Source organism: Anser brachyrhynchus (assembly GCF_964034855.1).
Source record: "Anser brachyrhynchus genome assembly, chromosome: 1".
Taxonomy (NCBI): Eukaryota; Metazoa; Chordata; class Aves; order Anseriformes; family Anatidae; genus Anser; species Anser brachyrhynchus.
This window is the reverse complement of record NC_137694.1, coordinates 140,514,599-140,531,280: the sequence shown is the minus strand read 5'-3', so window position 1 is coordinate 140,531,280 and position 16,682 is coordinate 140,514,599. Positions and strand designations below refer to the sequence as shown.

The following is a 16,682-nucleotide window of genomic DNA, read 5'->3' as shown; positions in this document are numbered from 1 at the left end:
TCCACGCTGCTCCCGCCGAGGGGGGAAGCCTGCCGCCAGCTCGGCACCGGGAGGCTCCCCACGCCGCTCAGACGGCATTTTGAAGGCCTGCAGCAGCCCAGGCAGCTCACGCTTCCCCTACAACCCGCCGCCCCTCTGCGGGACCCCCGCCACCCCGCAGCCCCCCGCCACCCCTCAGGGACCCCTCAGGGACCCCTCAGGGACCCCTCGGCGGCCCGGCCGCGACGCCACAGCGGGGGCCCTGCCATGACGCCACCGTGCCGCCGGCACAGCCCCGCTCCCCCCAACCCCCCCCCGGTTTCGGGGCGGGTCCCCGCGGTGCCCGCCCCCCGCAGGGCGGTGCCGGTGCCGGGAGGGCCGGGCCGGCGGAGCCGCGGCGCCAGCAGCTGTCGGCGGGGGCGATGCGGATGGCGGCCGGTGCGGCAGCGGGCGAGGGGGCAGCGCAGAGCCCCGGGCCCGGGCCCGGCCCCGCCGCCGTGTCGCTGGGCCTGAGCGTGGCCGTGGTGTCCAGCCTGGTGAACGGCTCCACCTTCGTCCTGCAGAAGAAGGGCATCGTGCGGGCCCGCGGGAGAGGTAGGGCCGCGCTGCCGACGCCGTCACCACCACCACCACCCCCGGGCATCCCCAGAAAGCAGCGCGGGGGCTGCTGCCCGCTGGGGTCCGTCCGACAGCCCCGGGGCGTCGCCGAGGGAGGGGGGCCCGGCTCTAAAATGGAGCCCCCCGGGGCTCGCGGCTGACGGGAGGCGGTGTGGTGGTGGCGGCGGCTCGGCGCTCCGGGGGTGGGACGGCGGCTGTGCGCGTGTGTTTTCTCGCTGTCACGCCTTATTCGCGAGGAAAGTTGTGGGGGCAGGCTGCCTGGTGTTATTCCTGGGGTCAGGAGGCAGTCGGTGGGCAGGTGGTGTCTGTGTGCGAGCGTGCATAGCCCCCTGGAGCTCTTCCTCGTGGACAAACCCGTATTAACAACCATAACGTATTCCGTATTTCCTCCGTGTGTGTGCACATGCATATGATTTTCCTTGTTGGAGGTGGCTTGTGTCAGGGCAGCGGCGCCTTCCCGCTGCCCGCAGCACGCTCAGGCTGGGTGCAGTGGAGCAGCACAAACTTGCAGCTCTGTTACGACCGGCTGGCAGCATGAGCTAGCAAGTTTGTTCTGCGTTTTCTACAGTGACCTTACAGTTAAGGGTCCCGGACAGGCCGCCGTTTTGCAAGCTGCTGTCCCTTCAAGATGGCTGTAATCAATTTTTATTGTCCACAGAGAGGTTACGTTTGCATCGTAAATGCAAATCTTTTTGTAAGGGAAACAATGGGGAAATGAGAGAGAAAAAAGGAGTGACTTTCCAGCCCGGCCTAGTTAAAGGAACTTTCCATTTTGGTCTACAGTTGGGTCTCATCGCTTCAGCTGTGCGCTGGGTTAAGTGGGCGATGGACGTGCATCCGTGTGCTTGGTGCTGGTGTCCGAGTGTTGGACCTGCCAAACACCTGCTTTGAAGATTTTACTGACTTTTATCTGTGTACCTTGCCAAGCATTTCCTAGTGCCGTGCTTGGCGAGGCAAATACCCTACGTCCCTCTCCATTCAATGTTCTGAAGCCATGCGGCTCATCCTTGAACCTAGCGGTCAGAACTAGGAGCCCAAGATGGTCGGTGTCAGATGATGTCTTTTTTTCCATTGCCTTCAGTAGGTGTTGTATAATTAACAAGGAGGCACTTCAAGTCTTTTCTCTGTTCTCTCCCAAATCAATAACATTGTATCAATGCAATTAGTAATCCTCGCTTAGTTAGAAACAGCAGCGGGTGGCAAATATTTTGCAAAGTTATCTTACTTGAGTCAATATTTTCTGTAATTTGTGCTCCCAACAGTGTTTTTATTTTATATGCAATAACAAAAGTCCAAAAAATGATTACACCCACTCTAAAGCTGGCCATTTTCATTAGTCATTTTCCATCTCACTTCAATTATATAGTGTGATTTCCAAGCATTTAATATTTTATAAGTCTCCAGAGTTGCAGATTACTGTATCTTTCTTTCATTTGGGATTTCAGAGTGCTAGCTGTAGGTACAATAATGCCTATTGCTCCACCAGGCCTTAAGAAAGCATCTTCCCAAGTAAATGCAGAGCTGGATTGCTAGAAAGAGGAGCAGAATGTGAGAGAATGATGTGATGCCAAGGTCACGTTCAGCAGGGCTAGTCTTTGGTTTAGTAAGTAGTGATTAGCCTTGATGCTCTACAAAAGTAGAGCTGATAAAATGTGGTGTGCAGGCTCCCCGGTGTGCTCCGGGTCAAGAGTCTATCATCTGACAATGAAAACAGTCATCCTCGAGCTCGGGAGGCACTAGAGGACAATCCAGAGTTTTTATTCCGCTCTTGGAGATGTGGCATTATGTCAGTAATTCAGAGGCTTCAGTCATAGTGTTTCCCAAACGTTCACATGCAGGAGGATCCGTCCATGCTCCCGTACTGCCAAAACTGCGTGCCAGAACAACTTCTGTGATACAACTTCATTCAGGCTACTTGAGCGAACTAATTTATGTAAATTATGTCTTGTTTCCATAGGTTTCCCATTCTTCTAGTAGTAGCTCTAATGTGTATGTTAAGTGGCACCTTCAGAGTTTTTTTCTCATTTGCTGACATTTTGGACGCTCTTCAAAGTAATGCAGCATTAGTATCGCATAGGTACTTCAAACTGGGCACCAGAGTGTCTAACATGTTGCCTTAAAAAGGTCTGACTTGGACACCTAGGCCAAATCTGGGCACCTTCTGTCCTCCCTTGTTTTCTGCTCGCTCAGCTGCCTTGAGGAAAAGGATTAAGATAAAGGTCCTAAATAGCTGAGAGTATGGAAATCATTCTATTTTGTTGCCCCAATATTGCAGTTTCATATTTTTCTAATATATCTTCCTATACTTCCTCTCCCAGGTACTTCATACTTGACAGATATAGTATGGTGGTCTGGCACTATTGCAAGTAAGTATCTTAAATGGCTCCTTTTTTTTGAAGGGGGAAGTTGTGGTTAGGTGGCAAAATGAGACATCAGAAAATCTGGTTCTGATCTGGAATCTGGCACTCGCTTGTAATGAAATTCCTTTCCCTTGGGAATATCTCACCCTTACTAAACTGTCTCTCTGATTGTTATGTCTGATGGTGTTAGAAAAGGCAAAGAGCTGGGATAAACCCAAGTTAGACTTCTTTCCAGATTTTCTGAACCATTTGATGCTTGTAGCCCCTGGCACCCACACACTGCTCTGACTCTGGATTCTTGCATGTTTTGTGTCTTTGGATTGTACTGCTGTGCCCAGTTTTTAATAAAAGTCAAAGCTGAATAAGAAATTGTAGTTCTGCACAAAAGGGCTCATTGAGCACATTATGTTTTAGATCAGAAAGCAGTTAGCCAGTCTCAATTAAAAAAACCAAAACAAACAAAAAAACCCACATTTTTTGATTTCTAGTTTGACAGTTCCAGTTTGGGTGTTGTTTTAAATCTGCAAGATTAATATGAAGCCATATACGGGGCTGATTATGAGATCTGTACAGTTTTCATCAGAGTATTTTTGTAAGCTATCCTCACACTATGTTCAGTCTCCAACTTGAATGCAGCATGTGGAGTAACTAGCTTTTTACTTTTTAAGTTCAGCCCTAGTTTTACCACAGGAGTTTAAAATCAAACCCCACTTACAGACACTAGTCCAGCCTTTTGTGGATTATATGGAAATGTTTTGATGCAGCAAGGTATTTTTTGTTGTTTTCATGCTGTACACAGGGAATGGACGTTGATAGATCCCTCAAAGGACAAAGCCTGCAGCAAATGTAGAAGCCAACAGAGCTTCAGAGGCAAGTCCTCAGCTAATTTAAGATGAGCTTAAGCAGTTCTTTGTGGGCTTCTGATTTTGCTGTGATCACTGCTGCTTAAGCAGCAAAAAAATTTATGCTTTGGTCACTATTGTTTATCCTTTGTGAGGCTTCTGACTTGAATTTCAGAACAGGAGTTAAAACGAGAGTTTTTATTACTGGAGCTTATCTTGGTGAATTAGAAGAAAAGATTTCCTGCTTAAAAGCTGCCTGAAGGCAAAATAGCTGCAGGGAAAGGTTTCCTTCGGCTTCTGTCTATCAGCTAGGTGCAGGTATTTCAAAACACAGCCTCAATTATTTCACAAAGGAACCAAAGTAAGGATTCCTTAAGGACGTTACAGGTTCAGTATTGCAACACTGCCACAAACTGCAATAGCAAGGGCCAGGTAGGCAGCTATGGGATCCAGGGAAAGGCGGTGTTTTGGGGGTTAGCAATATCCCCAGTAATCTGGGTGAAATTATAGTAGCTGATACTGTTTTCTCAAGTATGGAATTTGGGGTCAGGATGACTAACAAAACCAGCATAAACTCTACCAACTTGTTTTCACAATATTTGTTCAGACAATGAACAAGCATTTCTGAGTTGGCATGCTGGCTTGAAATAACACTGCCTAGCTATTTTGTGGCAATAGGATCTACTGGAAGACTTCAAATGAAGGCCTACAGATTCTGCTAAGGGACTTTTTTTTTTTTACACTGTAGTCAAACAGTGATTACAGATATTCCAGTTAGCATTAAACTCATTAGCTAAAGAATTAGTTTCAGTGCAGGGTTTGATAGCTGCATGGATCTGGTATTTGTGACTGTTTTTACAGTGGATGCATATGTCTTAGCACGTTATTGCAGAACAGGAGTGCACTTGGGAAGGAAGTCTCCTGTTTGTCTCCCCTCACTGTGCTTTAGTTCACATTGTGGAGCAGTGTTGGAGCTTTTGAACTGAGCTCCTTTACGATGAAACGAGGCTGGAAGGTGCTTTCTAGGGACATGGCTGATGCACATCAGCTGCAAACAGACTTGGTCTGTGGGAGCAGGCTAAACTGAGTCTGCAGTAAAACCCCTGAGATGCATGGAGCAGACATCTTTTGCTGTTCAGATCTGCTCTTACTGGTCTCCTTGCTGATGTAGACATGTCTGTGCACCAGGCTTTGTGTTGCAATAACTTCTGGGATATCGGTACTCCTTTTGCAAAGTCAGCTTGGTGTGCCATCAAGAGCTGAAGTCACGTCTTGATTTACAGCCCTGATGTATCTGGAGACGGATTTCTATCCACTGAGGACTGAGTAGGTTGGCAGCAAAGGTCCTCAACAACAGGCAGATGGTAGCCATTACTCAGATTCTTTTTATAATTGGTCTTTGTTAATCCTGGCCTGTTGTTCACAGTGGTGAGAGACTGCTACTATTATTCCACAGTACTACTGAAAACTCTTGGTGAGTTCAGAGGGCTTATAATACATGCAGTGTGACCAAAGCTTCAGAGTCCTAATTTATGTATCGGTGTTGGTGCCATCTATTAGTGTTCTGTCCTCAGAAAGATAAGGCACCTGGCCTACAAAAAAGAAACAAACAAACAAGTTATTGCCAGAATAACTTGAAAATGTATGGAATCAGCAGAAACATGGTGTGCCAGGTGTGCCCTGCCCTCTGTGCAAGGTGTTCCTCAGGGCTGTTGGATGCCTTGAAGGTATCCGCGTGTGCCTGCTGAAGGACAAAACTGAGGCTGGTAGCTGAGTTACTCCATTCCTAGGGGCAAAAAATATTCAGAATACCACCACTGACTCCTGTGCTCTAGCAGTGGTGCTCATTAACTTCTCTGGCTTGTTCCGGCATACAGAGAGAGCCTCGGTGCCTTGAATTAGATTAATTTTGCCGTGCTCTGCAGTTCTGTGAGTTTGTTTGTCTCCTTTGTGTTCCATGTAGGTTACACAGGTCTTCAGCTTCACTGAGCTAATTCAGTAATTAATTAATGTTTGCACAGCGCTTTGCAGGTGTGAAGAGCAGGGTGATAACAATATTTGATAGTCAAGGGCAATGTCAGTTTGAGCAGAAAGAGTTTGGCTGCTTGGTATGTTTTTAAATGCTAATAATGGCTCTTAAAATCAGCTTGAAACGCGAGCTGTGTGTAACTTGGGTTCAGCCTCAGGGTTCTCACCAGTTACCAGACTGTCGCTAGGCAAGCATCATGTTGGCCTGTTATAAACGTGCCAGCACTTGCAAAACCATCAAGCTGTTTTTCTTTTTTTTTTTTTTTTTTTGCTGAAAGCTTGAACACATGAAGTGTTTATCACAGCTGTGGTGTGCAGTAGTGTGGTAAATTTAGGAATTGGCTTTCTTGGGGCAGAGGGGAGAGAATAAGATCTTGAGGCTTTTACTGTGACTTGGCACGGATCTGTTCTTCTTACAGTGGTCAGGAATTTCTTCTCGTGTTATACAGGGCTTTGAAAAGTTGACGCAGTCTACTGTATGTCGAGGAGCTTTTACACATGTGCTTAGTATCTCATTATTAGATGAGTTTCCTGTCCTTATCTTCCACCAAGAAGGGAACACTGCTGTTAGAAACTATAAGCAAGTGCATTTGTGTTAGGTGTATGCATGTTCTAAAGTTGAAATTGTGGCTTAGATATGCTTTTAGCACTCCCTGTTAAGATATCCGAGTGTAATCCATGTGTTTCTAACACATGATTCGATGGTCTTATTGATAGTCTTATTTGCAAGTCCTCTTGGTGGAGTATAAATAAGATTTACTGTATCCTCTTGGATCATCTTCTATGGCAAATATAAATCCTGTATTAATGTATAAAAATTCTGGCCATTTTGTGTTAGTGCAAAATTAACGGAGCTGAGCAGATCTGTAACATCTGTTTTCCAGTTAGATCAGTCTTTCTCAAGCAGTATTGGGTAAGTTTTCATTCCTTCTTTTTACAAAGGGATTTAAAGGCTTATTTCTGTTTCTCTTGACAGTGGCTCTGGGTCAAATAGGGAATTTCTTGGCCTACACTGCAGTCCCAACCGTGTTAGTGACTCCCTTGGGAGCACTTGGCGTTCCATTTGGGTAAGAGTTTGCTTTTTTTGTTTTTATTTGAATGCTGTTACTACTGAGCAAAGCATCAAAGAGACTTCATGATCACTGGAGGCCCCCTAAAAAGGTGTCAGGCTTATGAGCTTTAGTGATGCGTTACAATGCCACCTATTCCTGTTTTGCCCAGTAAAGTGTGTGTGTTGGGGTGGTGGTGGTGGGAGAACAGTGAAGAGAGGGTTTCTGAGTATCTTCTGTTTAACTGTCACTATGATCCGGAATAGATAAATGACTTTTCCTTCACTTTGATTATTCTGGACTCTTCTGTTTATTCTCTTATTCACAGTCCCCTCCTTATGTAGGTCTTTCTCATTGTTTCACATTCTCTGCCCTGCTATCCACAACCCATGTGTTTATTGATGCTGATTTTAATTTAAGTGGGTTTGGCCCAGCTTCCTGAAGTTCCCTTCATATGGCTGCCCACAGCTTCTTCAGCGTGATGCTTGTTTGAGGGGAGAGAGGGCAAGAAAAGGCATCAAGTGCTCCTGAATGGAGTTTAATTTACAGCTAAATATTCTGTGAATAGCTAAGCACTATCTGTGAAGCTGCGACAGTGGAAAAAGTACAGTTATTTAAAAACAATGCTGTGCATTGCCTGAGATTTTTTTTTTTCCTGTTACCCACTGTTGTTCGCTGAATTATCTATCTGCTTTGGTCATCTACTTTAGAGTATAAATTGCTTTGTGTAGGCTTCATGTCTGTCTTTAGTTTTATACTCCGTGAGGCACAGTGGTGCTCTACTCACCACCTATTACTTTAGCCTAGGCCACATAATTTTGTATATTTTGTTCAGCTACATGTTTGAGCCTTGGGATCTTTGTAACCAGAGCTGATTTTTATCTCATGATTGCATAACATATAAAAAATGTGGGTTACTGGTATCTCAACAAACCATTAACAGGTAGATGTCTGTCTCAGGGCTGCCGGATACCTGCTTGTTCCTTCCTTCATTTTTTTTTTTTTTCATTTGTTTTTTGTTTGTTTGTTTTTGGAGGAGTAGGGGGCTATGTTTTTTTTTGGGGGGGGGGGGTTCTGTTTGCTTGTTTGGAGGGCATTTTGTTTCTTTTTATTTGGGGGGGGCGGCTGTTTTTCCTGAGATGAAACATGAAAGATTGAGTAAGGCTGAGACTGGGTGAATCTTCCCTAAGATAAGTCAGAAGTGCATTTTGAGGGCTATTTGAAAATTTGCTAACATCTGGTAATAATTTCTTTAAGAAGGAAATTATAGTGGAAAGTAGGTGTTAGAGCATTAGTAACGGGAAGTATTCACGCTTTTAATATTCTTCCTTTTTTTGTGAAAGGTCCATTTTAGCTTCTTACTTGCTGAAAGAAAAACTGAACATTCTTGGCAAGCTGGGATGTTTGCTGAGCTGCGCTGGATCTGTTGTGCTCATCATTCATTCCCCAAAGTCTGAGAGCGTAACAACTCAGGCTGAGCTTGAAGAGAAGCTAACAAATCCAGGTACTTTGTTCTTTTCTTAACTCAGAATGATTTTGTGAGACTGAGAGCACACATGAGGAGGCGACATGCCACTTCCATGAAATAGGAAAATTGACTTCTGAAGAAAATACCTCATAATTGAGGCAAACCAATATGGTTTTTGTGTAGGAAAACTATGACTTGCTGAACTTAGAATTTCTCAGATTTATTGATAAATGTGTGCCAAAAGGAAAACACAAATGCTTTTGAAAACGTTCTCCTTCACAACAAGATTAGAGCAATGGCCTTTTGAACTTGTAATATTCTAAAATCTTGAAAAAGTGTATCTTGCATCTTAGAGATGAAAGGCGTAATTCTAGGACCTCAATTTACGTTGTTTTGAAAAAAAAAAAAAAAACAAAAAAATACTCATTTGCTTTAAGTGAGAGAAACTGAAACCTAACAACATCAGCTATCCAAAATTAAGGATGAGAGGGGAAAAAAAGCAAAGCAAAAAAAAAAATTGCAAACAAAGAGAACAAAACAAATACCCTGGTCTAAATTTACAGCTTGTCTGACTGAAATGAATTGGAAATATATTTCTTTAAAACTTTAAAGCACACAATATTTTTGTATACAAAAACTGTAATATAAATGATATGGCCTCCCGGTTCTTCCAGCTGCCCCTTCTCATCCCACTCAGCTAAATGGGATCTAACTTTATGCCTAAGCTCCTTGCTGGGTCCACCAGGTTATGAATAAGGTGTTGTCATAGCTGTCTGTTGTACAGGACTTTAAGGAGTATAACCCTGATGGAAGAGAGCATTAAAAAAAAAAAAAAAAGCCACCTTCAGTTCAAATGTGCAGCCATGTATTTTACTACTTGATGATTCGCTTTACACAAAGCATGTGAGAACATCACCAGTTTCAGGTGCCCACACCATCACTAAAAGCACAGCGATGTAGGTCTATATACAACAGTAAATCTCAGTTGTGGTGTATGCCTTAGGTTCGTTGGTAAGACGTGACTTGCCTGCTAAAATGTCAAGAATGCCAAGAGTTCTTACCGTGCTGTTATCTTGTTTTCTTTTTGTTTTCCAGTTTTCGTGGGTTATCTCTGCATAGTACTGCTAATGCTTCTCCTGCTTATCTTCTGGATAGCTCCAGCTCATGGACCTACTAATATCATGGTTTACATCAGCATTTGCTCTCTCTTGGGCAGTTTCACTGTTCCCAGCACAAAAGGCATTGGGCTGGCTGCTCAAGATATCTTTCACAATAACCCGTCAAGTCAAAGGGCTCTGTACCTCTGTCTGGTACTTCTGGCAGTATTAGGATGTAGCATTATCATTCAGTTCAGATACATCAATAAGGCACTGGAATGTTTTGACTCCTCTGTGTTTGGAGCCATCTACTACGTTGTGTTTACCACTCTAGTCCTGCTGGCTTCAGCTATCCTTTTCAGGGAATGGAGTAATGTAGGAGTGGTAGATTTCTTGGGAATGGCATGTGGATTCACCACAGTGTCTATTGGAATTGTTCTTATACAAGTCTTCAAGGAGTTCAACTTCAATATCGGAGATTTAAATAAACCTAACATGAAGACAGATTAAAATATTTTTTGAGGGGAAACTGGATGGCTCAGGGAATGATACGGAGCCTTTCATTTCTAGGTCACTGATTCAAATATGGTTCAGGTTGGTAGTTGCCCTCTGACGATTTGGTGGCCTACGTGAAATGAATTGGAGGCCTCCATCCAGTTTCAAAGGAGCAGTTGTCCATGTACCCCAGTCAACACAACAAATGACCTTAATTGGAACCGTTGATTGAGTCAGCATAGGGACCGATGTATTTCCTTAATGTAAAGGGTGATAAGTCAGAAAAGATTTGTGGGTATCCTGACAGACCTGCGTGTGAATGCTTGTGTTATGGTGGCTGATGTGGGTAGAGAACATCAGTTCCTAATGCACTCAATCTGATACCTTTCATGGGTGATGTATACCTTAAAAATAAGGGGGGAGGGGGAGGTGAGTAGAGCAATTTGTTAATACTGCAATGTGTTCACCGTCAAGGCTGTGAATTCTGAGACAAACATTGGCTGAACTGTGGACTGCAGATTTGACCTTTTTAGTGACTGTCTTAGCAGCATGGTCTGCCATGCGGTGAAGACACTGGGGAGTTTTAAATTGAATTCTTTACACAGAGCAGTGGACCCTTAAAATCCTTCACTATTTCCTTATCAGCTGATGGTAGTGTCCAGGTATGCATTTTTCTTTGTAACATGTGCATTAAGACATACCACATTCACCTGAGAGTTTTTAATTGGGAACAGACAGAAAGACTGTGAAGGATGTGGAAACGATCACAGACTCATTGCCTATATGGTGGCTTATTTGTAAGCAGCTCAGAACTATTTCAGTGCCTTTGTAATCCAAAAATACTGCATAAATGTGAATGTATTTGTTTCAGATGGCCTACATTGGTTTAATAATTCAGTTTCACTGTCTATAATACTGTATCCAAATTCTAAGCATGTAAAGCATTCAGAAGGAGCCATGTATTTTTGGCAGAATACAGAAACCTGAATTGAAACTCTTAGATGCCTTGACAGCTTCTTAAAAAAAAAAGTAGTCATAATGGGAAGAGGTAGCCTACAAGAGGGCCATTCAAAGATGACCAACATACCTTGATTCTAGTGAAGTGACTAGACAGGAAACCATTTTGTGAAGTAGTTAATAAGCAGCAAAAACAAAATAAATGTTTAGAAGACAAAAGAGAATGAGATTTCTCAGAGCTCAGAAGAAAAGATGGCCTCATCCTCTTACAACGTGGGAAAAGCGGTTGAAGACTGAAAAAGCATAGGCATTCAGAGAGCTGAGTTTCAGAAAAACAACAGGAACATAGAATCAGATCTGCTGACTTACAGACCTGTGTGAATAGTTCAGCAATAATATTTTGACAGGTAGTATAAAATAGGTTAAGCTGTGATTGGAATGATTCTGGACTGTTTAGTTTAAACCTTTTAAAGAATATTGGTATTTCCAAAAAATAGCTAACTTTCATGTTGTTTATATTTGTTAGTTAAAATACCACGAGTCAAAAAATTGTAAGGCAAGCTTGAAAAGTAATGAATGTTACCATTTTAAGTACAAAAATGGAAATTGTACAGTGGAAGTCAACACCTCTATGTCAGGATGTCTCTTGAACAAACAAACAAAACACACAAAGTGATTATGAAACCATTTGAGAAAGTTCATGACACCTTATCAAGAAATCATGAATCTAGCTTTGTGGCTGGCTGAGGGTAATGCAGATGTTGATTAATGGGGAGTAATAGTGTCTACTCTCATGAAGTGTTTTTTTGACCTGAATTAATGCTACTTTAAAACTCAGACTCTATTTTAATTTCAGAGAAATGTTAAAAGCCCTTCTGATGGCAGCAATAAACATGAAGACTTACTCTCAAAGACTTACTATTCTGAAGGGAATATTCTGAGGGAATAAGAGCCCCAGGATGTCATTTGGAAGCTAGTTTTACAACCCCAAATTGTGTGGGAGTGATTCTGAATTGACTCTGAGTCTGAACTAGCAGAAACATATGTTACTATAGACTGGCACAGAAGCCAGGTGTCTTGGTGGAATAAAATAGCACTAGCAGAGAAGGGGCCATCTCTGGATTTGCAGATACTACGTATGACTTCTAGAAAGTTTCAGGACTGTAAATGAGGGGAATTGGGCTATGAAAGATGGATAATACTAAACCCTATCCTTTAGGGGTTGGAAGATGGTATATTGGTTATCAGCAGACAAGTATGTTTTGTCATACTAGTTCCATTTTTTATTGAAACCTGAATTGTACATAAGTTATGAGACCTGTAGTGACCTACATTTTTAAAACCATGTTAGCTGTTTTCTGAAGCAGTCAAGTTGTCTTTTCAAAATCCACATTCAGAGTTCATGAGTTACATGTTGGTTTTGTACTAGCATTTGGTCTCTGAACAGTTCCATGAAAATCTTTCTTTAGGTTAAAGTGAAAACATTTGTGTTCTCAGACCTCTGGCCATATTTGTGTGTTTTGTTTTAAAATTTACTCCTATTTATTTAGAAAGTGCCTATCCTAGTATGTTAGGTGCATATGCAAATCATTAGTAAATATTATATCCAAAAAAAACTTGACTGCCCTGTCTAAACCTTGCCATTTTCTGCACCACACAAACAAGTTTACTTGATGAACACTCTCTATGCAGAGTAAGAATTAAGTAGCAGCCATGTTCTGTGGTCTTGTGGCCATTCTTATAGCTGATAAATGTCTGCATAGGTGTCTTCTCCCCAGCTGCTCCTCATCTGTGATGAGCTTTCTAGAAACGTCCAGTTAATCTTGTTTAAAACAGATGTCAAAAGCCAGCACATAAGGTGAAAGAGATTCTTGTGGCCTTGCACATCTTTATATCTCCAGCCTTTCATATCATGAATGCTAAATAATGGAAGCCTTTATGTTTTGCTACTTTGTTCATAAGTGTTCTTCTGAGTTCTGCTGTACCTGATCTGGTTCAATTCTAACTGAAGAGTGCACTAACATTTTATTTTGTCACTGTTGGTATGGTACTTCTTTCTTCCATCCTACGCCCTCCTCATTCTAGGTGTCCTACCTCTTTTAGTCTTTTCCCATTGCTTTTCTGACTTAAGAGGAGGCACTGCTGAAGCTGAATTTTAGCTGTTTCCTCTTTTCCACCCCTTTACAAGTAACTTTGAATAAGACATCTGAGTTCCATCATCTCAGGGAGCAAATGTGCATAGTTGTCTCCTGAGCTTTGGTGTCCCTCGTGGGTCTGCCCACCTTCTCTTTGCATTACGTGTGCTGATAGCTACAAGCCAGATGATTTGTGTTGTGATTCCAATGTAGAAGTGACGGAGGTTACACATAACGTAAAGTGGACTGATGACAGGGGTGGGGTGCATTTTGAATTAAATTCAAATCCACATGAAAGACGTTTCACTCTGTATGTCTGGCTTCTATCGTACTTACCAAACATACTTACTTACATGAAGACAGCTCTTTGATCATTATCCCTTCAGTGTATGGAGGATTTACATGTGTCACTCCTGATCTTTATTAGGTGTCAAATACAAAAATCCCTCAAGTGTTCAGTAGGAGAATAGAAACCTTTTTGATACAACCAAAAAAAAAAAATTTGCTACCTTAAATACTTATGTAAAAAAAAAATATATATTTAAACAAAGTTATCTGCTGTATTGACTTTCCGGGACACTGTATGTGTAAATAGAGCCTATTTATTGGTGAACTGAAACTAACGTGAATGAGGACCTGTCATATCACACAGTTTGACAAGTGAGGCTTCCTACTAATAATCTTGGTTTATATTTAACATAGGTATTTTTCTGAAGTAACTGGCACTGGAAAATGAAAACACTGGATTTTGTTTGTTGAAATACTAGAATCTGTGAGGTTTAGCTTTGCTTTTTATTTAAAAAAAAAATAGAGGGTTTGTATTTGAAGAAGGATCTCGGGTTATTAAGTATGGGGTGCTTAAAATGGGGCTTTGCACGTTATACCCATCTTACCTTAAATATAAAACATTAAGGACTCTACAGATCTTCCTCAGTTGTCTTGTGATGATGTAACAGCTGAAGTTTTACTGTTAAATCAAATATTATCAATAATTTATCTATTACCTGATATCTTTTCTTTACAGAGATCAGTCTTTGTAATAATTCTTTGGTGCTGCTGAATATGGGCTTAAGTGATGCGGGATTTTAGTCTACTGTGTTAGGCAGCAATGATGTCAAAAGTTATTACTAGTGCCCAAGTGTTTCAGACATCAATGTTGAAATGATTACAAAGTTACAGATTAAGAAATCTTTTTTAAAAGCTGCAAATAAGTTTTCTGTGTTTATTTTTGTTGCTTTTTTTCCCAGATGGTTGCTCTAGAGAGTAGAAAATGTTACACAAAAGGGGTATTTTTTAAGTTAATTCTTTTTTTAACTGTGGATTTTTTTTTAACCACTTCTCTTTTCTTGGAATGTAAAAAACAGTTCTGATGGGACATGGGGAAAAAAGTGGATGGCAGCAAATACACAGTGTCAGGTTGGGTTGCTTCAATGCTACTGCAATATAGTCACTACAGATTACATAAAAATGATTTATTTTATTAGCTTCTGAACAGTGTATATATATCTCTTTGTTAATGGCTTACAAGTCAAGCTTTCTTTGCTTTTTAAAAAATAGTTATAGGCATGTTGTATTTGCCTTGTGTAAATTATAAAAGGCTATTTATTATTAAGTTTTCTGAAAACTAATCTATTTATTAACCTGTAATGTTTTAAAATAAATGATTTATTTCTAGCTCAACACTTGTTTTGTGACTCCTCCTCTTTATTACACAGGGGAAAAAAATATTTTCCCACACATCTATCTGCTGTACAGCCTAATCCCAACCCATAAACCCAAACTATTTTCCTTACCTTTTTCTAAAATAGCGGTGTTGCTTTTACTGGTAGTAGAAGCTTCTTACCTGTGTACAGGTCAATCACCATATGAAGGGCTCAGTCACCATATGGTGGCATCTGCCAAAAAAAAAACCCACAGTCGTAAGGCCTTAATTACATTGAAATTTGCTTACGGGTGAACTAAACACTTCCCTGGCAGAAATGCTTGTTGGGACCTGAGTCGTTTCAAACTGTGTTGGAACTACATGGACTTTAAGGTCCCTTCCAACCCAAACTGTTCTATGACTCTGTGTCTTAAGGAAGCCTGGGTCACCAGTCACCAGTCTCATGTACTGTTACAAGAGCTTTCTGTGGAAGGAAAGGAAAATTGTGGAGCCCAACCATCTAATCCTTCATCTGAGATTCATAGCTCCTCAGGTACTGGCACATAAGCACAATTTTCAGGCATGCGGTTTTTCTTCAAATGGCAGGATTTTGATTAGGAGCTCTTTCAGTCTTTGCGCTGTGTTTTAGGGGATGCATCAGTATTATTACTGGTCAAATTTAACTGTTACTTTAAAGCAAGCAAAGTAGCTCCTTTCCAGTGTAAAACATTGTGCGCATTGGAAAACATTGTCGTGGATTCTTTACAAACTATGTGTTGAAAATGTTATTTTTAAAGGTATTGATGACGTTAATATGCTATACCAAGATAGGAAGACCAGAAAACTAGAGAACCTTTCTTTTCTACATGCAGCATCTCTGGTTTTCTTTTATTTTTTATTTTAATTTTGTAAGTAAACAAGGAGTATGTATTTTGGGAATGTTTTTTTTTTTCCCCCAATAAAATTCAACTCTGTTGTTCTCTTACTGTGTACTCTGCAGTTAGAGCTTTTAAGGCATCATTGTGGTAAAAGCCATTGTGCTGCCGATACCACTGTTACTACTGAAGTCTGTGACATAACCAATTCTGAGCATACATATCTCAGCCCCACAGCTCTTTTTTTTTTCTTTTTTAACCAAGAAGTGGGGAGAAAAAGTGCTGTTGATTTTCTTTTTTTTTACAAGCTTTGTTTTGAGATCTTATGTGTAAAGCAGAGTCCCTTAAGTTGCATCTGGCAGCGCAACTGTTGTATGAATATACTTGCAGACATGGATCCTTTGTTCTGCTCAGCTGTCTTTGTTAAATGCAGCAGGGACATGGCCACGAGAGACCCTGCTCCAGCTGCCTGATTTCCTAATCAATTTTCTGGCATGTACAGACATCACTGAATTTAGCACCCTGGTGGGATGCTTTAAAACTCTGCCAGCTGGTGGTATTCTGCCAAGGGACTGTGTACCAGATAGCAGCTTTGGGTAGATAGCTTTTATCATGATCCTTTCACAGTATGTATGGAGTTGGAGATCGTTGCACAAGAGTCAACAAGTATGCAACACAAAGCAGGATAACTGCTAACCTGTTAATGTTTCCCAAGGGTGGAAGTTTTGCTCTTTGTCCCTCTTAAACCTTGAGGAATGTTTATATAGGCAGTAGATACTGAGACCTGAAAGTTCTGTCCGTAGTCTTGCAGAAGTACCTGGACTAGCAGACCTTTCCTGTGAAATTCACTGAGCACAAAGCTGGGTTGTGCTTAGTTTACCATTGTTCTTCTTTTCAGAGTTCTTTCCAGATACTCTGAAAACATGCCTGGTACATCTCTTGTAAATTATTCAGAGATGCTTTGATTATTTTCTGTTAGTGAACACAACCCCTGGCTGTGAAATAAGGATTTAATGATTTGTGATGAATTGAGAGCACTTAAAACTGTTGTATTTTGTGTGAACAGGTAACAGTATGTTGATCAGAACAAGCAGTTGAAAAAGCAGGAGGAAGAGGTTAATCAGCTGTTGACCTTTT

General features: G+C 41.6%; 1 protein-coding gene across 1 annotated transcript; it reads left to right on the top strand.

The window, feature by feature from the left end:
• Nucleotides 1–325: 325 nt before the first annotated feature.
• On the top strand, nt 326–14,708 carry NIPA1 (NIPA magnesium transporter 1). Its single transcript, XM_080585468.1, has 5 exons — nt 326–573; nt 2,916–2,963; nt 6,804–6,894; nt 8,220–8,380; nt 9,440–14,708. The coding sequence occupies exons 1-5, from the start codon at nt 402–404 to the stop codon at nt 9,949–9,951; spliced, it is 984 nt and encodes a 327-aa protein (XP_080441594.1). The 5' UTR covers nt 326–401; the 3' UTR covers nt 9,952–14,708.
• The last annotated feature ends 1,974 nt before the right edge of the window (nt 14,709–16,682 follow it).

Bases quoted from the DNA above. Each gene is read 5' to 3' on its own strand.
- NIPA1 (XM_080585468.1), top strand. From the start codon at position 402: ATGCGGATGGCGGCCGGTGCGGCAGCGGGCGAGGGGGCAGCGCAGAGC. The intron at 574-2,915 runs GTAGGGCCGCGC...TTCCTCTCCCAG, and splicing joins CGTGCGGGCCCGCGGGAGAG to GTACTTCATACTTGACAGAT. The intron at 2,964-6,803 runs GTAAGTATCTTA...TTCTCTTGACAG, and splicing joins GTGGTCTGGCACTATTGCAA to TGGCTCTGGGTCAAATAGGG.